Source organism: Polypterus senegalus, chromosome 1 (assembly GCF_016835505.1).
Source record: "Polypterus senegalus isolate Bchr_013 chromosome 1, ASM1683550v1, whole genome shotgun sequence".
Classification (NCBI taxonomy): Eukaryota; Metazoa; Chordata; class Cladistia; order Polypteriformes; family Polypteridae; genus Polypterus; species Polypterus senegalus.
Genome location: NC_053154.1, coordinates 189,423,437 through 189,446,913, shown reverse-complemented (window position 1 = coordinate 189,446,913; position 23,477 = coordinate 189,423,437). Strand labels below are relative to the sequence as shown.

The 23,477-nt window shown below is 39.1% G+C and overlaps 1 protein-coding gene across 5 annotated transcripts in view; it reads left to right on the top strand.

Annotated features, from left to right (window-relative positions):
• Positions 1-23,477, top strand: part of eif4g1a (eukaryotic translation initiation factor 4 gamma, 1a) — a 94,637-nt gene that overhangs the window by 51,278 nt on the left and 19,882 nt on the right. For 3 of the 5 annotated variants that reach the window (XM_039765270.1, XM_039765251.1, XM_039765253.1), the window contains 5 exons: positions 2,890-3,017; positions 3,627-3,719; positions 3,799-3,877; positions 3,955-4,764; positions 7,496-7,587. In XM_039765270.1, the coding sequence (XP_039621204.1) occupies positions 2,890-3,017; positions 3,627-3,719; positions 3,799-3,877; positions 3,955-4,764; positions 7,496-7,587 (1,202 nt within the window). The remainder of the gene's footprint in view (positions 1-2,889; positions 3,018-3,626; positions 3,720-3,798; positions 3,878-3,954; positions 4,765-7,495; positions 7,588-23,477) is intronic. The other 2 variants (XM_039765278.1, XM_039765262.1) reach the window with 1 other exon arrangement.

Genomic DNA, 23,477 nt, shown 5'->3' with positions numbered 1-23,477 from the left:
CCAAAAAGTATATAAATTGATTTTTATCATATTTTTGACTATGTAACAAACTTTTGTAAATGTCATGCTGTACATAAGTAGTATTGACTTTAGTATTAGTAGAGCCCCTTATTTTGAGGGGTTACTACAGGAGCCAATTGAATACTGCAGAATATGGGGTAGTTTTAAGTGCTGAGAATGGGACTTAAACTTTATTCTCAATTGAAGCAGGGAGAAACCTTAAATTCATGTCACTTTAAGATTCTTCACTTTAGTCCAAATTGTAGACATTTGCATCCCAGTATTAAGAGAGAAGTAGATGAAGACAGATGCTGATCACAAGGCAGTAAAGATGTTTTTGTCCAGAATACACTTTCAAGATAGTGGGTAACCTAGAAATTGGTTGAGCATGTTTATGGAACTTGAAACAAGCAAACTTGTTGAAAGTCCTTTTGGTATATGAAGATTTTTTTTTTTTCCTCTAGCTGCTGTTAGAAATGGTTTAAGTTGTACATTGCTTAAAGTGGGGTTTTGGAATTGTAATGGCATACTTAGTTCTCTGAAGAGGGTTTTTTTTTTTCTTTCTGCACCACCTCATCTCCACTCCAGTGACGTGGGGTGAAGTCTATATTTAGTATGTGTCCTTGGATGTCAACAATGCAGACTATGCAATGTAAGTCAGTTAGAATGCTGTTCTCAGCAGCCATTGCTCAGGAAAGACACTAAATGAAAATGGTGAATGTGTAGCAAACAAGACATGCCCTGCTGCTGAGGTAAGAGATACAAAGGCGTTGAGGTTCATGAATTTTTAGGCAGAGCAGTCAGACTCTCTTGCATCTTGAGGTTTTCCTCTTGTCCTGCATTTGTTACTGTCCTGATAATTTCAGTGTTGAAATGTTGTTGTGGGTTTTTTAAGCAAAACAGTGTTGGTTTTCAAGTTTGGTTTGAGCTCTCCTTGAAATTGTCAATAGTGAGATGTTTAAGTCTAAAAATAAACTGGTACAGTATTTTTTTTTCCTGTGGTGGTTTGTGCTTTTTTAAATCTGAAATTTAGGTTCAATGCTTTAACTTCTTTGCTAAGACAATTAGCTTGTGCTTATTTCTTCATTTACACTTCTTGCCTTTAGAAAGTGGACAATATATTTTAAGCTTTCTCTTGATTTGAAGCTTCCCAAATATTCCATAGCCTTGCATCATTCAATGATATAGTCCCCCACTTGTGTGATACGTATATACTGTTGATTAGGTTGTCTCATTCATTATCACTGCTATACTGTGTAAATCCTTCATTATGCCATCCTAACTTTCACACCTTTGTCGTCTAACTCCTTTGGTATTAGTTTATGTAGCTTCCAGAAACTGATCTCACAGTTCAATTTGATACTTGTGTAGTGAAAATCATGTATGCATCTTGCCCAATTTGGGTGCTTGCTTCATTTCATTTACAGTAGCCTGTTACTAATTTGTCTAATCACAGCATCTTTGTGTTAAAACAGAATTTTTTTTTTCTTTCCTTTGAACATGTTTGACTGGAGCTATACTCGGAATAGTATGTTGCCACTGTGTCCAGACATTTGAACTTGAATTTAGTAGTTGATGAGGAGACTAGAAAATCATAAGACTGGTTTGACATTTTGAAACTTGCATTGGAAAAAAGAATGGTACAGGTTTTGTGAATTGCAGCTTAGAAAATATTTTTCTAAGCTGTATTACAGCTTTGAGTCAAAGGTGTCTGTGTGTGTGTGCACACACCAATTTGTACTGGTACAGTACTCGTAAGCTTAAGGTTCCTATGCGAAGTACTAGCAAGATGATGCACTTCGACAGCCAGATCATTCATGGACCAGCAGCGTCCAGTTCTTTTAACAAAAGTGTCTGACCTGTGGCCACATCTGTTAAACTGCACCTGAGCTGCAACCTGCTGAGTGGAGACCAAAAGTGGATTTGCAAATATTCATGATTAAAAATGAGTACCAATGCCTAATATAAGACAGTTGTGTATTCTTATTATATTTAAATATAAAACCGCGTTCACAGCAAAGTTGGCAGTTATTCTACTTCTGTATAACAGGTTATATGTTAATGAAAATCGACCGCACCTCTAAACTCTTTAAGATGAGTATTCTTGGAAAATTACACATGCTTGATATGCAAAGAAGTATAGTCCTCTCCACTGGTAAAAAGGAGTAAAAAATTTCCTGGTTATTTGAGTTGAAAATATTTTTCCTTTTTTTAACACAATTAGGGTAGGATAGTGTGTGTGTGTGTGTATAATATATTTTTTCTCTTTAAAAGATTGTGGTAACAATCCTGTGCGGAAAGGAATATTTGCTCGCTGCTTAACATGCTTTGCACATAGGCTCTAAATATTGGAAAGAGTCGCATTAAACCTATGAATGTATACTTTTCACGGTTTTCAACGTTTAACATACTGACGACTTTCATTTTTCATACTTAACTGTTCTTGGATGTGGCGTAAGTAACTGCCCAGTAGCAAAGCATCAATAAATGCAGCGGGGTACAGAGAAAATTAACACTTTCAAAAATTTGTAATTTGGAAATTGTCATATGAATATGTAGCCTAAGCAAAGGATGTCTGTTTTTTCTTAAGTTTTGCTGGCACCCAAGTTTGTTTTTTTTTTATCAAGTGCCATTATTCAAAAAATGAAGCTGGTGCATATTACAAGCTCATTTGATGCTTAGTAATTGAGTAATGTATTTTCAAAAGTGTTTAGCTGTAGTTGCCCAGGCTTGCATGTTAGGTATGTATGAACATTTTCTACACACAGGTTATTTCACAGTGATCAGTAAGAGGTTTTTCTTCACACTTGCCCTAAAATTTTAAAATAGATAGGGGTACTTGACTGTTTTCTCTGCCTGATAATGCTTTTTTGCTTTTTATATCTTCAGCTGGAGCCTACTACCCCACTCAAGGTGTACAGCAGTACCCTCCTGCAGTTCCAGCTGCTCAAGTCATGATGAATCCTGCCCAGCAAATCCCACCGAAGCGAGAGCGCAAGCAGGTACTGCCAGCAAAGGTCTGCCTACAGTGTTTCTTATGTATTTTATACTAACTCGCCTGCCTTGGAAAGGAAAGCTTTACTAACATTGTTGTAAAAGAGGCTAGCAGTGTAATTTGTTTGTGTATGTATGTAAAATGGCTACAACATATGTTTAAGGCCTGCTTGGTGTCTTTGCCAGTGCAGCTCATTGGTAAGCTGCTATTTTAACTTCTTAAGCTTTTATATAAATTATTTTAAAAAAAATTTTCACTTTTTAAAACCTGTCAGACAGAGAAACAGTTGCCTGGTATCCAGAATTAAACAGTGAAAGTAGATCTCTCTTGTATTAGTGTCTTGCTAGCTGTAAGCTAATGGTTCTACTTAATGTGTGCCCAGAGGAGATTTATTATAACTGGTTTTCAGTAAATGCTTGGGTTTTAGATGAAGATAAAGATGCCTTAAGAATTTCTTGATGTGTTATTTTGGCTCTTGTTGGATAATTAAAGTATACTCCCAATGCAGTTGTTTAATCTGCGTGAGGCTGCCAAAGTGATTTTCTTAAGAGATTTGTCATTCATTATACCTACATATAAATGTGAAGCAGAGATCATGGAGAATGAAAACTTGTGTTGCTTTTCAAATTAGATTAGAATACGAGATCCAAACCAGGGTGGCAGAGACATTACAGAAGAGATTATGTCTGGAGGTAGGACAACCTCCACACCCACTCCTTCACAGGTAAATGGAGAAAATGGAAACACCTGGGTTAGTCTGGCATGAAAATGGCAGTAAACGTGATGTATCTGTTATATTTCAGACTGGCAGTTCGGGTTTGGAAAATCTGTGTACCACGCAACCAAATGGAGAGAGCAGCCATCCAGTAGTCATAAGGCCAGGTTAGTTTTTAGTATACCAATATGCTAATGTTCCAGAGTGCAGTGCAACATAAATTTTTCACTCTTTATTTTTTTAGATGATAATCAAAAAGTGCCAGTAGTCTTAACAAAGACTGGCCTGGAACCTGGTAAGATGGAGATTGGCCTTACCCCAATAGAGCTGCAAATGCATATGTCTGAAATAGACACTAAGATGCCACCACTGGAAAAGGATGTGGAGTTTCAGGAAGTGATCCCTGCCAACACTATGGATAGTTCTTCAGCAGTTGTTGCCAGCTCTGATTCATGTACAGATTCTACTCCACCACTAATAAACAATTTTACATCTGAGGAGGTGAAAGAGGAGATTGACATTGTCCTTGCACCTGTTTCCATGCTGGTTGAGCAGCCAGCAGTGGAAATGCCGATGGAGGAGGAGCAAGTGGAAGAAACTGAGCAACAGCTTGAGGTAGAAGAAGTGGAGACCACCATTGAGGAACAACCGCCTGTGGCAGCCTGTAGTTTGCAGTCAGATGATTTTGTATCTGCTGAAGAAAATCCACCTGAAAGCAATGGTGTGACAGTAGACCCTGACCCAGAGCCTAGCCAGGAGCCAGAAACTCCACAAGTTCAATGCGAACTCCCAGTAGAGTCTCCTATTGCCCAACCAGAGGAGCTGAAGTTGACCAATGGACTAGCAGTGCCTGGAATTCAGGACCTTGAGCCATCTGAGGAGCAACCAGAGTCTGATATCAGTCCTATTGCAGAGCCAGAAGTGGTTCCTGCAAAAGAGGAGGAACAGGCTCCCTCCATCCCTGTTGCAGATGATCAGGAGAAGGAAGAAAGTCTCTTGCAGAATGCTGCCCAGCCGGTATTGAGCAGCCAGAGTGTGGAGAGCAACACACAAGGTAAAGGGCTTTATTTATCATCAAACACTGCTTCGACTCAGCTGGTTTCCGTTCATATTTGAGTAATTTAGTTATTGTTATCTGAACTTTCAATATAGTCATGGCTGGAATTTTCCCAGAAAATGCACCATTTCTCCCAGAAAATGGTTGCAGTTACAAATGTTTTGCTATACACATGTTTATTTCCTTTATGTTCATTGGAACAACACAAAAAAACAGAAAAAAAAGCCAAATCTGACATTTCTCACACAACTCAAAAACCGGGCTGGACAAAATTATTGGCACCCTCAACTTAATATTTGGTTGCATGCCCTTTGGAAGAAATAACTGAAATCAAGCGCTTCCTATAACCATCAACAAGCTTGTTGCACCTCTCAACTGGAATTTCTGACCACTCTTCTTTTGCAAAATGCTCAAGGTCTCTCACATTTGAAAGGGTGCCTTCTCCCAACAGCAATTTTGAGATCTTTCCATAAGTTCAATCGGATTTAGATCTGGACTCATTGCTGGCCACCTCAGAACTCTCCAGAGCTTTGTCTTCAACCATTTCTGGTTGCTTTTAGAGGTATGTTTGGCGTCATTGTCCTGCTGGAACACCCATGACCTCTGACGCAGACCCAGCTTTCTGACACTGGGCTCCACATTGCGCCCCAGTATCTTTTGGTAGTCTTCAGATTTCATGATGTCTTGCACACTGTCAAGGCATCCAGTGCCAGAGGCAGCAAAACATCCCAAAAACATCTTGGAACCTCCACCATTTCTTCGTAGGCCTCATTCCATTTTCTATAAACAGTAGAATGATGAGCTTTACCAAAAAGCTCTACCTTGGTCTCATCTGTCCACAAGATGTTTGCCCAGAAGGATTTTGGCAAAATCCAGTCTGGCTTTTTTATGTTTGTGTCAGCAGTGGGGTGGTCCTGGCTCTCCTGCCATAGCGTTTCATTTCGTTCAGATGTCGACGGATAGTTCGAGCTGACACTGCCGCACCCCGAGTCTGCAGAACAGCTTGAATATGTTTTGAAGTTGATTGGGGCTGTTTATCCACAATTTGGACTATCCTTCGTTTAGTCTTTTGTCAATTTTTCTCTTCCGTTCACATCCAGGGAGATTAACTACAGTGCCATGTGTTGTGGTCACGATTATGTTGTGGACAGAGGAACGTGAAGATCTCTGGAGATGGACTAGTAGCCTTAAGTTTGTTGATATGTTGCCACAATTTTTGTTCTTGAGTCCTCAAACAGTGTTCTGCTTTTCTTTCTGTTCTCCATGCTTAGTGTGGCACACTCAGACTCACAACAGAAAGGTTGAGTCAAGTTTTCTCCATTTTAACTGGCTTCAGGTGTGATTGCTATATTGCCAGCACCTGTTTCTTGCCACAGGTGAGTTCAAACGAGCATCATATGCTTGAAATAAAACAATTTACCCACAATTTTGAAAAGGTGCCGATAATTTTGTCAGGCCCATTTTTGGAGTTCTGTGTGACATGTCAGATTTGGCCAATTTCTGTTTTTTTTTTTTTTTTTTGTGTTCAAATGCACATAAAAGAAATAAACGTGTGTATACCAAAACATTTGTAATTGCAACAATTATCTGGGAGAAATGGTGCATTTTCTGGGAAAATTCCAGGGGTACTGATAATTTCGGCCATTATTGTAGTTCCTGTTAGCATCATCTGCTGGAAAGTGGAGATAAACACTACACCATCAATTTGTTTTCAAACCATCTGAAAACGGTAAGCAAAAATAGGTTGAAGTTTGATTTCAGTATTTCCTATTTTTCCCCACTATCTGTTTCAGCCAGGACTATAACAATATTTGTTTTTCCTCTTAAGCTGAGTAGATGGCATCATGCACAAAGTAACAGAAAAATATCATGTATAGCTGTCTAAAAATGTACGAAAGATTACCTACTGAGGGAACCATTTTTGCAATTGTTAACATTTTAACGTACACTGATTTTATAGCCATTCAATATAGAAGATGACAAACATTGCTGAGTGCAGAAGTGAGTATGTTTTTTCTGTGGGGTGCAAGCTGAGAATCTCTTTAAATTTTACATACTAAAAAAAAATACACTGACAAAATTAGCAAAAAGTTATAAAAGGGCAACCTTAAACCCCAGTGGTATTCTGTAAAAATAACATGTATAGTTGTCTAAAAATGTAAGAAAGATTACCTACTGAGGGAAAACATTTTGCTATTGTTTGCATTTTAAAGTACACTGATTTTTATAGCCATTCAATATAGAAGATCACAAACATTCTTGAGTGCAGAAGTGGGCATGTTTTTTTCTCTGGAGTGCAAGCTGAGAATCTCTTTACATTTTACTTACTGAAAAAAATATACTGACAAAATTAGCAAAAGTAACAGTTATAAAAGGTCAACATGAAACCCCAGTGGTTCTGTATGATAACCAGAAATTTCCATCGTGCTAGGTATAGTTGCTTGTTTGAGAAACACAAATCTTGGCACCTAGTGCTTTTTTGCACCTGTCAAGGCAAGATTTGATTCCCAAATGACTGCCATTTTCCCCACTAGATCTATTCTGAATAATTCAGAAACTTCTCATGACTTGCATACAGCTAGTAGGGGAAACATCTTCCTGTTAGCCTCACATTTTTTGTTTTCCCACTACTAGCAAAGTTCTTTTGTCACTTTAGTGTGTAATAGGCCACCAATTAACAAACCACCCATATCCACTGTAACTCATTAAATTGTTTTCTCCTTTTAAGTGCCTCCTGTCTCAGTGCCAAAAAAGAAAAGGAAGATGAAGGATCTTAATAAGAAGGAGGCTGTGGGAGACTTGCTGGATGCTTTTAAAGAGGTAAGTTAGTTTAAACATGCTAGTGAGAGTAGTTATTTGTTTGCTTTTGACTTGTTTAACTGACATGGAAGCATACATTAGCACAATCTAGACAAGAACAGGCCATTCAGCCCAACAAAGCTTGCCAGTCCGATTCACTTAACCGTATATATACGACAATGTGACTTTTTGTTTAATTTTTTTTTTTTTACACATTTTGTTGCCTGCTCCAATCTCGCATCGGTTTTGTTGCAGCAACGCATTTACCAATATCTTTCACTACTTCAACAATGTTTAATTTAAAACCAGCTTCATATTTTCTTCTGATTGAACACTCCATCATAGATAAGGGATGCTCTTACAGTAAAGGTGTATGAGGGTGTGAAATACAAAAAACACAAGTAAGTGCAAATGTTGCTTCGGAATAATTCGGGTATTAACGTGTGGTCACGTAGGCACAATAGAAAGAGTGGTTAGGAGCAATTGCTGATACAGTGCATTGCCACACCTACATAGAAAAAAGGCAGTGTGCTCTGTGGTTACTCTCTCAGGTGGGTGTTAGCATATCATAATCTAATGGACCCAATAGCGTTAGTTTTCCACATTCAACTTATACGACCGACATTATAAAATACCAGAAATTATATGATAAAATAAAGTCCCGACTTACCTGGGGGAGAACTTATCCAAGGGTACCTGTATATACTGTAATTCTTCTTTAAAAAAAGAAATCTAGTTTTGAAAGTCCCTAAAGTTGTACTGTCTATCACACTGCTTTGTAGCTTATTCCAACTGTGCCCTGTGTTGTTAATGAAGTCATATATGTGTGTGTGTGTGTGTGTGTGTGTATATGTATGTATGTGTGTGTGTGTGTATATATATATATATATATGTATATGTGTATATATATGTATGTATATGTATGTATATATATGTGTATATATATATATGTGTATATATATATGTGTATATATATATATGTGTATATATATATATATGTGTATATATATATATGTGTATATATATATATATATGTGTATAGTGGTGTGAAAAACTATTTGCCCCCTTCCTGATTTCTTTTGCATGTTTGTCACACAATGTTTCTGATCATCAAACACATTTAACCATTAGTCAAATATAACACAAGTAAACACAAAATGCAGTTTGTAAATGATGGTTTTTATTATTTAGGAGAAAAAATCCAAACCTACATGGCCCTGTGTGAAAAAGTAATTGCCCCTTGTTAAAAAATAACCTAACTGTAGTGTATCACACCTGAGTTCAATTTCCGTAGCCACCCCCTGGCCTGATTACTGCCACACCTGTTTCAATCAAGAAATCACTTAAATAGGAGCTGCCTGACACAGAGAAGGAGACCAAAAGCACCTCAAGAGCTAGACATCATGCCAAGATCCAAAGAAATTCAGGAACAAATGAGAACAGAAGTAATTGATCTATCAGTCTGGTAAAGGTTATAAAGCCATTTCTAAAGCTTTGGGACTCCAGCGAACCACAGGGAGAGCCATTATCCACAAATGGCAAAAACATGGAACAGTGGTGAACCTTCCGAGGAGTGGCCGGCCGACCAAAATTACCTCAAGAGCGCAGAGACGACTCATCCGAGAGATCACAAAAGACCCCAGGACAACATCTAAAGAACTGCAGGCCTCACTTGCCTCAATTAAGGTCAGTGTTCACGACTCCACCATAAGAAAGAGACTGGGCAAAAACGGCCTGCATGGCAGATTTCCAAGACGCAAACCACTGTTAAGCAAAAAGAACATTAGGGCTTGTCTCAATTTTGCTAAGAAACATCTCAATGATTGCCAAGACTTTTGGGAAAATACCTTGTGGACTGATGAGACAAAAGTTGAACTTTTGGAAGGCAGATGTCCCGTTACATCTGGCATAAAAGGAACACAGCATTTCAGAAAAAGAACATCATACCAACAGTAAAATATGGTGGTGGTAGTGTGATGGTCTTGGGGTTGTTTTGCTGCTTCAGGACCTGGAAGGCTTGCTTTGATAGATGGAACCATGAATTCTATTGTCTACTAAAAAATCCTGAAGGACAATGTCCGGCCATCTGTTCGTCAACTCAAGCTGAAGCGATCTTGGGTGCTGCAACAGGACAATGACCCAAAACACACCAGCAAATCCACCACTGAATGGCTGAAGAAAAACAAAATGAAGACTTTGGAGTGGCCTAGTCAAAGTCCTGACCTGAATCCAATTGAGATGCTATGGCATGACCTTAAAAAGGCGGTTCATGCTAGATAACCCTCAAATAAAGCTGAATTACAACAATTCTGCAAAGATGAGTGGGCCAAAATTCCTCCAGAGCGCTGTAAAAGACTCATTGCGAGTTATCAGCAGCTTGATTGCAGTTATTGCTGCTAAGGGTGGCCCAACCAGTTATTAGGTTCAGGGGGCAATTACTTTTTCACACAGGGCCATGTTGGTTTGGATTTATTTTCTCCCTAAATAATAAAAACCATCATTTAAAAACTGCATTTTGTGTTTACTTGTGTTATATTTGACTAATGGTTAAATGTATTTGATGATCAGAAACATTTTGTGTGACAAACATGCAAAAGAATAAGAAATCATGAAGGGGCAAATAGTTTTTCACACCAATGTGTGTGTGTATGTATATGTGTGTGTGTGTATGTATGTATGTATATGTGTGTGTATATATATATATATATATATATATGTATATATATATACTGCTCAAAAGGAACACTTTAATCAGAGTATAGCATAAAGTCAATGAAATTTATGGGATATTTATCTGGTCAGTTAAGTAGCAGAGGGGGTTGTTAATCAGTTTCAGCTGCTGTGGTGTTAATGAAATTAACAACAGATGCACTAGAGGGGCAACAATGAGATGACCCCCAAAACAGGAATGATTTAATAGTTGGAGACCACTGACAATTTTCCCTCCTCATCTTTTCTGACTGTTTCTTTACTAGTTTTGCATTTGGCTACAGTCAGTGTCACTACTGGTAGCATGAGGTGATACCTGGACCCTACAGAGGTTGCACAGGTAGTCCAACTTCTCCAGGATGGCACATCAATACGTGTCATTGCCAGAAGGTTTGCTGTGTCTCCCTGCATGGTCTCAAGGGCATGGAGGAGATTCTAGGAGAAAAGCAGTTACTCTAGGAGAGCTGGAGAGGGCCATAGAAGGTCCATAACCCATCAGCAGGACCAGTATCTGCTCCTTTGGGCAAGGAGGAACAGGATGAGCACTGCCAGAGCCCTACAAAATGACCTCCAGCAGGCCAGTGGTGTGAATGTCTCTGACCAAGCAACCAGAAAGACTTCATGAGGGTGACCCAAGGGCCCCATGTCCTCTAATGGGCCCTGAGCTCACTGCCCAGCAGCATGCAGCTCGATTGGCATTCGCCATAGAATACCAGAATTGGCAGATGCACCACTGGTGCCCTGTGCTTTTTACAGATGAGAGCAGGTTCACCCTGAGCACGTGACAAGTGAAAGGGTCTGGAGAAGCCATGGAGAACATTATGCTGCCTGTAACATCATTCAGCATGAACAGTTTGGTGGTGGATTAATGATTGTCTGGGGTGGCATATCCATGGAGGGTCACACAGACCGCTACAGGCTTGACAAAGGCACCTTGGCTGCCATTAGGTATCAGGATTAAATCCTTGGACCCATTGTCAGACCCTATACTGGTACAGTGGCTCCTGGTGCACGACAATTCCTGGCCTCATGTGGTGAGAGTATGCAGGCAGTTCCTTGAGGATGAAGGAATTGATACCATTGACTGGCCACCACACTTTCCTGACCTAAATCCAATAGAACACCTCTGGGACATTTATGTTTTGGTCCATCCAATGCCACCAGGTTGCACCTCAGACTGTCCAGGAGCTCAGTGATGCCCTGGTCCAGATCTGGGAGGAGAGCCCCAAAACACCATCTGTCATCTCATTAGAAGCATGCACCGATGTTGTCAGGCATGTATACAAGAACACAGGGGCCATACAAAGTGCTGCGTACAATTTTGAGTTGCTGCAATTAAATTTTGGCAAAATGGACTAGCCTGCCATATAATTTTTCACTCTGATTTTTGGGGCGTCTTTGAATTCAGGGCTCTGTAGGTTGATCATTTTCATTTCCATCAAATGATGTGGCATCCTTTCGTTCCATTACCCAGTCTATATCAGTATAGATATCCAGGAGGATTTCTTTTTCCCATTGAGATCTGATGTGTTTTCAAAGTGTTCCTTTAATTTTTTTGAGCAGTTTATATATTTATATATGTATATATGTGTGTGTGTATATATATATATATATGTATATGTATGTATATGTATGTATGTATATGTATATATATGTATATGTATATATATGTATATGTATATATATGTATATATATGTATATGTATATATATGTATATGTATATATATGTATGTATATGTATGTATGTGTATGTATGTATGTGTATGTATGTATGTATGTGTATGTATGTATGTATGTATGTGTATATGTATATATATGTATATATATGTATATATACAGTGGTGTGAAAAACTATTTGCCCCCTTCCTGATTTCTTATTCTTTTGCATGTTTGTCACACAAAATGTTTCTGATCATCAGACACATTTAACCATTAGTCAAATATAACACAAGTAAACACAAAATGCAGTTTTTAAATGATGGTTTTTATTATTTAGGAAGAAAAAATCCAAACCTACATGGCCCTGTGTGAAAAGTAATTGCCCCTTGTTAAAAATAACCTAACTGTGGTGTATCACACCTGAGTTCAATTTCGTAGCCACCCCAGGCCTGATTACTGCCACACCTGTTTCAATCAAGAAATCACTTCAATAGGAGCTGCCTGACACAGAGAATTAGACTAAAAGCACCTCAAAAGCTAGACATCATGCCAAGATCCAAAGAAATTCAGGAACAAATGAGAACAGAAGTCATTGAGATCTATCAGTCTGGTAAAGGTTATAAAGCCATTTCTAAAGCTTTGGGACTCCAGCGAACCACAGTGAGAGCCATTATCCACAAATGGCAAAAACATGGAACAGTGGTGAACCTTCCCAGGAGTGGCCGTCCGACCAAAATTACCCCAAGAGCGCAGAAACGACTCATCCGAGAGGTTCACTAAGACCCCAGGACAACGTCTAAAGAACTGCAGGCCTCACTTGCCTCAATTAAGGTCAGTGTTCACGACTCCACCATAAGAAAGAGACTGGGCAAAAACGGCCTGCATGGCAGATTTCCAAGACGCAAACCACTGTTAAGCAAAAAGAACATTAGGGCTCGTCTCAATTTTGCTAAGAAACATCTCAATGATTGCCAAGACTTTTGGGAAAATACCTTGTGGAGTGATGAGACAAAAGTTGAACTTTTTGGAAGGCAAATGTCCCTTTACATCTGGCGTAAAAGGAACACAGCATTTCAGAAAAAGAACATCATACCAACAGTAAAATATGGTGGTGGTAGTGTGATGGTCTGGGGTTGTTTTGCTGCTTCAGCTCCTGGAAGGCTTGCTGTGATAGATGGAACCATGAATTCTACTGTCTACCAAAAAGTCCTGAAGGAGAATGTCTGGCCATTTGTTCGTCAACTCAAGCTGAAGCGATCTTGGGTGCTGCAACAGGACAATGACCCAAAACACACCAGCAAATCCACCTGAAGAAAAACAAAATGAAGACTTTGGAGTGGCCTAGTCAAAGTCCTGACCTGAATCCAATTGAGATGCTATGGCATGACCTTAAAAAGGCAGTTCATGCTAGAAAACCCTCAAATAAAGCTGAATTACAACAATTCTACAAAGATGAGTGGGCCAAAATTCCTCCCGAGAGCTGTAAAAGACTCATTGCAAGTTATCGCAAGCGCTTGATTGCAGTTATTGCTGCTAAGGGTGGCCCAACCAGTTATTAGGTTCAGGGGGCAATTACTTTTTCACACAGGGCCATGTAGGTTTGGATTTTTTTTTCTCCCTAAATAATAAAAACCATCATTGTAAAAACTGCATTTTGTGTTTACTTGTGTTATATTTGACTAATGGTTAAATGTGTTTGATGATCAGAAACATTTTGTGTGACAAACATGCAAAAGAATAAGAAATCAGGAAGGGGGCAAATAGTTTTTCACACCACTGTATGTATGTATATGTATGTATATGTATATGTATGTGTGTGTGTGTGTGTGTGTGTGTGTGTGTATATATATAATAGCTAGCTAGCCTTGGCACGACACACACACTACAGAGACAACAAAGAAAACACGCTGAGAACTTAAACGATAAAGTATAATGAAATTAAATTAACTAATTGAAACAACAATACCACCCCTGATCCCTTCGGCGATATTACATTTAACAAATAAACACGACAAACACGCAGTAAAGTCCATGTATGAAATGATCAGCGGTGAAGTTATGTCCAGTGATTTGTATGAAGCGAGGGAAATGGAAAAACACAGTCTTACCGGTAGTTGCTGAAGTAGGTTGACAGATGAATGGTTCAGGAGCGCTCCTTCTTCCGTGAAAGCCAATGAATCCAGACCACGTCCTCAGTAACAGTAAACAGGTAGACAAATGATATCCAGACCCCAACAAACAATACAATCCAGGACACGATGATATATGGCAGACAACGACAGGCAGTTCAACAGTTAAATACCAGCACAAAACAACCAAAACAAACCTTTATTTCTCTTCGACCCCTGCCCTCCTTTTAAATCCCACTGGCCACCTTTGACCCCAACAGCCCCTGCAAGGACTGCTGGGAGATGCAGTTCTAACTAATGGTAGCACTGCTACATAGTTTAGAGGTACAGTATATTCTGTACATGTTCATATTTTAAATAAGAGTGCCACCTGGTTTTGACTTTTTGACTAATTGGTCAACTAAAATATTTTTCTCGACTAAAATTTATTTTTGTCAACTAAAACTAACAATAATTACTAAAATGTAACTACAATGCAATTTAGTCAGAAGACTAAAACTAAATCAAAATGTATTATTAAAATTAACACTGATTTGAGCCACATGTTAAGCTTTCTCCTCTATCTTACCCAGACTGGCGTGTAGCACAGACAGATTTAAAGAAGACTACTCTAACTTGTCAGTTGTGTTCCTCAGCCTTGCACCTAACTCTTTCAATTTGCATTGCAGAACTGACAGACTACCCTTATGTCATTTGTTGTAACATGGGCAATGACAACTGAAAACTGTTTAAAGCTTCTATTTTTGCAGTTGATGCCCCTGAACAGTGTGCACCCTTTACCTTACACCTTGTGACCTTGACCCACCTATCTCTGCCCGTCTGGTGTGGGATCTCCTCCCGCTTCACTTTGGGGGTGCACACTATCTCTCTCTCTCTCTCTCTAGCATTTCACTTCACTATATTTAGATTTTTAACACTTGGGCAGAAATGGTTAATCCGAAAAAGGGTGCTGTAAAATGGGTGCAAATTAGAACCTGATTTTCAAATGTTTACTTTTTTTTTTTAATCTGCATTGTATCCACATGTGCATTTGTTGGAATAATTGTATCTACTTATTAAAATTATCCTCGAGTAGGATCTATCACTGAATGATATATTAAAAAAAAAAAAAAAATTGTGATAATTTTTTTCTCTTAAGTTAATATTGGTGTATATCATGATATAAATCAAACACTATTTCTTGTATTTCAAATAAATAAAATAGGTATCTATACTAATAAAAGGCAAAGCCCTGACGCACGCACCAACTTCCCGTGTAGGTAGAAGGCTGAAATTTGGCAGGCTCTTTCCTTACAGCTTACTTACAAAAGTTGGGCAGGTTTCATTTCGAAATTCTACGCGTAACGGTCATAACTGGAACCTTCTTTCGTCCATATACTGTAATAGCCTGCAGCTCAGTCGCTGTGTGAGGCGGAGTTTCATCTCGCATCATCGCGCCTCCCACGTAATTGAGTGCCTGCCCATATATGGTAAATATTCGCGGTTGAAGGACTGTGCGTAGCATATTCAAGTGCAGCTACTGTGGAAACAATCCCTCAGTGAAAGTGCGAGTGAAACTTAAGTGAAGGGTCTGAGCTAAAATTAAATCAAGCCGTGGACAACGAAAGATTGCACAAGATATTAGCGAGATACAAGTTTAGTGAGAAGACGCAGAGTATAAAGCCTCGATGCTAAAGACCTGGCAAAGTCATGCCTTCTCTGCCGGCCTAAAAATATCTGAATCACAAACTAATGTTAATTATATTTTGTCCGTGAATACTTATTAAATAATTCCAAATAGTCTGTCCCCTTCCTTTCATAGCTTTTCTGATGGTTGTGCTGCTTCCAGACATGTATTTTCGTATTAAAGCATTTAACCAATCACATTTCAGCCATCATTTGTTGCCAGGCAGAGAGGCCTTCACAATCCGTTGTGCAAGCACTTGAACACCAGAATAAATGTCGATTAACCTGTTGCTTCAACCAATCAGATTTTGAGTTGGTGTCAGTAGGGCCCTCTAGCAGGCGTACGGCAACGTCACCGTATTCAGACCCATTGATTGGATAGAAGCCGATATGAGGAACTCTACTAGGCCACTGAACGCACTGCAGTTGCTCTGAGCGCAAGATCCTCGCACGCACTACGGCCAACTCCATGGCAGGATTCTGGACAATATTTGCCAGACACAGACCAGATTTCAAAACCAAGAAAACCTGATTTTTGTCACGCTCCTCGACCCCCAGAAGTTTTGGGAATACAAGAAAAATTTCCTGCATGCAGCCTTCTCCAGTTTAACATAAGAACCATGGTGCGGTGTTTGATCTGTCTCGGCTAAAAACAGAACTGACTGTAATGTATTCCATGGATGATTTTGCAGGAAAATCTCCCACTGATCTCCTTGACTTCCTTCATCAAAAAAATCTGAATGAGAGCATGGGGCAGCTGTTCACATTGGTATATTTGGCGGTGACCATTCCCGTGTACACTGCTTCTGTCGAGCGGACATTTTCTGCCCTAAAGTGGATTAAAACTTGTGCCAGAAATACGACAGGGCAGGTTCAACTTTCAGCATTAGCTTAGATGGCGATAGAAAGGGACTTTTTGATGGAACTGAAGCACACGGATAATCCGTACGACAGAGTAATTGAACTGTTTTTGAGGAAAGAGGAGGATGGATTTTGTTTACAAATAATCCAAATTTTTGGCGAGTAAAATGTTGCGATTTTCCTAAATAATATTGCAAGTTTGATTTTATTATTGATTTTTTTTATGTGTTTCGCGGCTGTAGCTGCAGTAGAAAGGAACTTGTTGACCCCTGGTTTGTCTATTCAATAAAGGCATTTACCTATCTATTTATCTACAGGAGTTATTTATCTGCGATGCAGTGGCTCTTTATACTGTATTTCTGCATATTTAAGATGGTTTTTAGAACCATAAATTTAGTTTTTGAGGGGCAAGTTGAATTAGATGGAGCACTACTGAAGGCCTAGGTGTGAGATGCACGGTCCACCACTGGACCAGATGATACGTAAATTTGATGAACATTACAATCCGAAAATAAACAAAACTGTAGAGAGCTTCAGATTATACTTCTCCCAGTGCGTCTCTCTAAATCCTCTGTGTGGGAACATTATCATAAGGCTTAATCTTATTTTTACACCACCTACGTGCACCGATCCTTGCTTTACTGATGGCTGCTTCTTTCCATTCACCTTCCTAGCTCTTTATTTAAACAATTTTCCTTCTCAGTTTTCCGCTTCTTCGCTGTCTTCTCCCTTTTCGTTCAAAATACACGCCTCCTTGCCTTTTTACTGTCAGCTCTCCTTGTGTCACACCATGGTACGTTTAGCACAAGTTAATACCGGGAATGCCTGTTGAACATTTTACATTCGCGAGTAGCAATTTGCGAAGTGAACACTTTATCTTTACAACTGTTGACAAACACGGAATGTAACTTCAAAACAACACGTCCTCCAAATACGAACCTGATTGAAACAAATAATGATAATCAAATCCTTGATGAACGCAACACTCAACAGTGACAAAACAATTACATTGACAATCAGGTTGTTGTTTTTAAAATGTTTCCTTTTTCATAACTACTTTAACACACTACTACTTCGCTGCGAAGCACGGGTATTTTGCTAGTACAGTGATCCCTCTCTATATCGCGCTTCAACTTTCACGGCTTCACTCCATCGCGGATTTTAAATGTAAGCATATCTAAATATATATCATGGATTTTTCTCTGGTTCGTGGATTTCTGTGGACAATGGGTCTTTTAATTTATGGTACATGCTTCCTCAGTTTGGTTGCCCAGTTGATTTCATACAAGGGACGCTATTGGCGGATGGCTTAGAAGCTACCCAATCGGAGCATGTATTAGTATTAACTAAAACTCCTCAATGATATACGATATGCTTCCTGCGCGGTGCTTGATTGTTTGCTTTTCTATGTGTCTCTCACTCTCTCTGCCTGACAGAGGGGGTGTGAGCAGTGGGGCTGTTTGCACAGAGGCCGTTTGCCTAGAGGATACGGACGCTCCTCTAAAAAAAAATGCCGCTTTATTGCGGTGCTTCTGCATATTTAAAAGCACGTATTGATTTTTTTGATTGCTTTACTTAGCTCTCGCGCTCTCTCTCTCTGAAATTCTCTGCTCCTGACACTCGCACTCCTTTTGAAGAGAAGATATATTTTCATCATTTTAATTGTGAGAAAGAACTGTCATCTCTGTCTTGTCATGGAGCACAGTTTTAAACTTTTGACTAAAGGGTGTTTCATGTCTAGAGGGCTCTAATGTTAACAGTGTGGGAGAGTTTATAAGAGCTTAAAATATATAAAAATAACCATACAAACATATGGTTTCTACTTCGCGGATTTTCATCTATCGCGGGGGGTTCTGGAACGCAACCCCCGCGATTGAGGGATTACTGTATATAATAAACTAAAATCTTGATTCTGACAAGTCAAAATCTTTAAGTATTACAGGAGAACACAAACTAAATACACAGCTAAGTTCTTTTGCCAATTCCAAATAAATAAAATAGGTACAACAGAAGTCTCAATTCTAACCAGTCAGAAGCTTTCAGGTTTTCTAGAGAACACACTGAATTTGTTGATCCGCTCCAAATAAAATCTTAGTGTCAGATTTAAAATTTTTAGAATTAATTTACTTTGTGTTCTCCTGTACAAACTTCTTTCCTCTGACCCTTTTGAGCAATGTCCTCGTCTTTTGAGCCTTGGCCTTTGTCCGTTTGTTTTTTCTTCCATAACGCTAATTAAATTGGTGTTTCCCCACCCCTAGTACAGAAGACTAAATAGATGGGTTAGTGATGTATAATACTAGCAAAAGATATTCTTTCTGTGAGTTGAGTTAGACTTCAACTGGAAAGCAACATTGCTTTTTAACGAGAGAACATGAGTATATTTAGGCTGTGTGTGGCTTTTACTTTTAAAGGGTCCTCCAGATCACCCACAAAGCTGGTGCCTTTGCATGTTGTTGGTTTTTTTTTTTTTTTTCCCTCCCATCATCAAGCAGATGTTCTGGTAGGGCAATCAAGCCGTCAGCTGTCCGCAGTAAAAAAAAAAATAAAAAAAAAAAATTGTTTACTTGCATGTGTCTCAGTGTGTGTATGTACATACATTTATATTAATTCTGTTATCTCAAAAACTAGTTAAGGAAACATTTTGTAAATCAAGAGACATGATTAACATCTTGCATGATTAACATATGTTAATCAATCAATCAATCATTTATTTATATAGCACATATTCATACAAAAAAATGTAGCTCAAAGTGCTTTACAAAATGAATAGAGAAATAGAAGACACAATAAAAGATAAACATAAGTCAACATTAATTAACATAGAATAAGAGTAAGGTCCGATGGCCAGGGTGGACAGAAAAACAAAAAACTCCAAAGGCTGGAGAAAAAATAAAATCTGTAGGGGTTCCAGACCAAGAGACCGCCCAGTCCCCTCTGGGCAATCTACCTAACATAAGTCAAACAGTCCTCTTTGTATTTATGGTTTTCATGGAAGGACCTGATGATGATGGTCACGTAGACTTCTGGCTTTCAGTCCATCAATGTTGGTGCATCATGATGCTTTGAGTAGGTGGTGGTGGCGCAGGCCGCCACCACAAAAAACAGAAGAGAGAGTAGGGGTCAGTATGGATTTTGGAGCCACTGTGAATAGTTATGAAGAATTGAACATACACAGTATCAGTATTAAAGTGAAGTTATAGAAAGGCCATGTTAAAGTAATGTGTTTTCAGCAGTGTTCTAAAGTGCTCTACTGTATTTGCCTGGCGAATTCCTATTGGCAGGCTATTCCAGATTTTGGGTGCATAACAGCAGAAGGCCGCCTCACCACTTCTTTTAAGTTTAGCTTTTGGAATAAGGAGACACTCATTTGAAGATCTAAGGTTACGATTTGGAATATAACGCGTCAGGCATTCCGATATATAAGATGGAGCGAGATTATTTAAGGCTTTATAAACCATAAGCAGTATTTTAAAGTCAATCCTGAATGACACAGGCAACCAGTGTAGTGACATCAAAACTGGAGAAATGTGTTCGGATTTTCTTTTCCCAGTTAGGATTCTAGCAGCTGCATTCTGCACTCGTTGCAAATGATTTATGTCTTTTTTGGGTAGTCCTGAGAGGAGTGCGTTACAGTAATCTAGTCTACTGAAAACAAAAGCGTGAATTAATTTCTCAGCATCTTTCAATGATATAAGAGGTCTAACTTTAGCTATGTTTCTTAAGTGAAAAAATGCTGTCCTAGTGGTCTGATGAATATGCGATTTAAAATTCAGATTACAGTCAACGGTTACCCCTAAATTTTTTACTTCCGTCTTAACTTTTAATCCTAGTGCATCAAGTTTATTTCTGATAACCTCGCTGAATCCATTATTGCCAATTACTAAAATTTCAGTTTTCTCTTTATTTAGTTTGAGAAAATTACTATTCATCCATTCAGAAATACCAGTAAGACATTGTGTTAGTGTATCGAAAGAGTCGGAGTCATCAGGTGCTATTGATAAGTACAGCTGTGTGTCATCAGCATAGCTGTGGTAGCTCACGTTGTAACCTGAGATAATCTGACCTAACGGAAGCATGTAGATTGAGAATAACAGCGGACCCAGGATAGAGCCTTGTGGAACACCATATCGGATATCATGTGTCTTTGAGATTTGATTACCACAACTCACAAAGAATTTTCTCCCTGCCAGGTAGGATTCAAACCAATTTAAGACACTGCCAGAGAGGCCCACCCATTGACTAAGGCGATTTCTAAGAATATTATGATCAATGGTGTCAAATGCAGCACTCAGATCTAAGAGGATGAGAACAGATAAATGGCCTCTGTCTGCATTTACCATAAGTCATTTACTACTTTAACAAGTGCAGTTTCTGTACTGTGATTTGTTCTGAAGCCTGACTGAAAAGTATCAAGAATAGCATGTTTATTTAGGTGGTCATTTAACTGCATAATGACTGCCTTCTCTAGAATTTTACTTAAGAAGGGCAGGTTAGAAATGGGTCTAAAATTTTCAAAGGCAGAGGGTCAAGATTATTTTCTTGAGCAGGGGTTTAACTACAGCAGTCTTAAGACAGTCTGGAAAGACCCCCGTATCTAATGACGAATTAACTATGTCCAGAATATTGTCAATTAGCACGCCTGATATTTCTTTGAAAAACCTGGTTGGTATTGGATCAAGGACCAGGTGGAGGGTTTCAGTTGAGAGATTATACTATGTAATTCAGGTAAATCTATTCTGGTGAAAGCATTTAATTTGTTTATAACGGAGTACCGGGGCTTTGGAGGTTCTGCAGTGTTGGGGAGATATACTATGTTATCTCTAATATCATTAATTTTTGAGTGAAAAATACAGCAATGTTCTCACAGGTTTCACTGGAAGTATTCTGGGGGCATTCCTTTGTGTTACCTGGGTTTAACAGACGATCAATTGTTGAAAATAAGACTCTGGGATTACTAGCATTGTTATTTATAATATTAGAGAAATAGCAGCGCCTCTCAAGACGGACTGTGTTATTGTATTCTGTTATTTTAACTTCAATATCTCATAATGGATAGTTAGTTTAGTTTTCCTCCATTTACGCTCAGCTCTACAACATGTTCTTTTTAAATCAGACACTCTTTGGGTCTTCCATGGAATAACAGTACTAGAGGATTTTTTAACTGTCTTTTCAGGTGCAACTATGTCAACAGCAGTTCTTACTTTAGAATTAAAGTTTTCCACTTTACTATTTACATTTATCCTCGCTATTATAGCTGGCATTATAAACGGACTGATTGCTTAGAATAGTTGTAAGCTTTAAAGCTGCTGCTGAGTCAAAGAAGCGTTTTTTAACAAAATGCTTCTCATGAGCGTTTTCTATCTTTATTTCTATATTAAATAGTAGAAGGAAATGGTCTGATAGACCGATATCAGTGACCGGCTTTATATCAATAATGTTAATCAGCACCTCCAAATCCGAGACCATGGTCCTCAGCTGGAAGAGGGTGGAGTGCCCTCTCAGGGTTGGGGGAGAGATCCTGTCCCAAGTGGATTAGTTCAAATATCTCGGGGTCTTGTTCATGAGTGAGGGAAAAATGGAGCGCGAAATCGACAAGACGGATCGGTGCGGCATCCGCAGTGATGCGGGCTCTGCATCGGTCTGTCGTGGTGAAAAAGGAACTGAGCCATAAGGCAAAACTCTCAATTTACCAGTCGATCTACGTTCCTACCCTCACCCATGGTCATGAGCTATGGGTAGTGATCGAAAGAACGAGATCACGAATACATGCCACTGAAATGAGTTTCCTCCGCAGGGTTTCTGGGCTTTCCCTTAAAGATATGGTGAGGGGCTCAGAGTAGAGCCGCTGCTCCTCCGCATCGAGAGAAGTCAGATGAGGTGGCTTGGGCATCTGATCAGGATGCCTCTGGGAGGTGTTCCGGGCACATCCAACTGGGAGGAGGCCCCGGGGAAGACCCAGGACACGCTGGAGGGACTATGCCTCCTGGCTGGCCTGGGAATGCCTTGGGATTCTCCCGGAAGAGCTAGAAGTAGTAGCCGGGGAGAGGGAAGTCTGTGCCTCTCTGCTCAAGCTGCTGCCCCCGCGACCCGACCTCGGATGAGCGGAAGAGGATGGATGCATGCACATGATTCCATGACTTAATGGAACAGACTGCAAAAATCTATTTCTGTGGCCACTTACTGTTAGAGAAAGGTTTTTGAAGGATAATGGGGCAAGGTAATTATTGGACCGTAAACCTGTAAAAAGGCAAGTGTTGCAACTAGTTTGTAGAAGAGAGGTTAATCTTTTCAGAAGTTATGAATGGGTCTGGACATTCAAGGCAGATATCTCGGAAACTAATTCTTTTCTGCCTTTGCTGAAATGTAGTCGTTCAGGAGCTCCACACAATGCATAATTTTCTGGTTAAAATTGTAATAAGATGAGAAAATCATTTTGGATTTTCCCACAGACACACTTTTAGAATCAGAATTTGAACTTGAAGTCAAAAGTGAATTGAAATTCCAGTTTACATGGAAATTAAAAAAAAAAAAATCTGAAGTGGGTTTTGTACAATTAAACAGGAATTCACTTTTGCCAATAAATATACAGTGAACCCTTGTTTATCACGGTTAATCCAGACTCTACCGTGATAAATGAATTTTCGCGAAGTAGGATTCTTTATTTATAAATCGAATATTTTCGCGGTTAGAGTATAGAAAACCTGTTTACGACCTTCTAAATACGTTTTTTTAACATTATTAGAGCCCTCTAGACATGAAATAATACCCTTTAGTCACCATTACACTTGTATTACCCAATATATTACAGAAAATAAGACACATTAGACGTTACAAATATCATATTCCTAGGCGCACTCGTCTTTTAAGGCAACCGACTTTTATCCTAA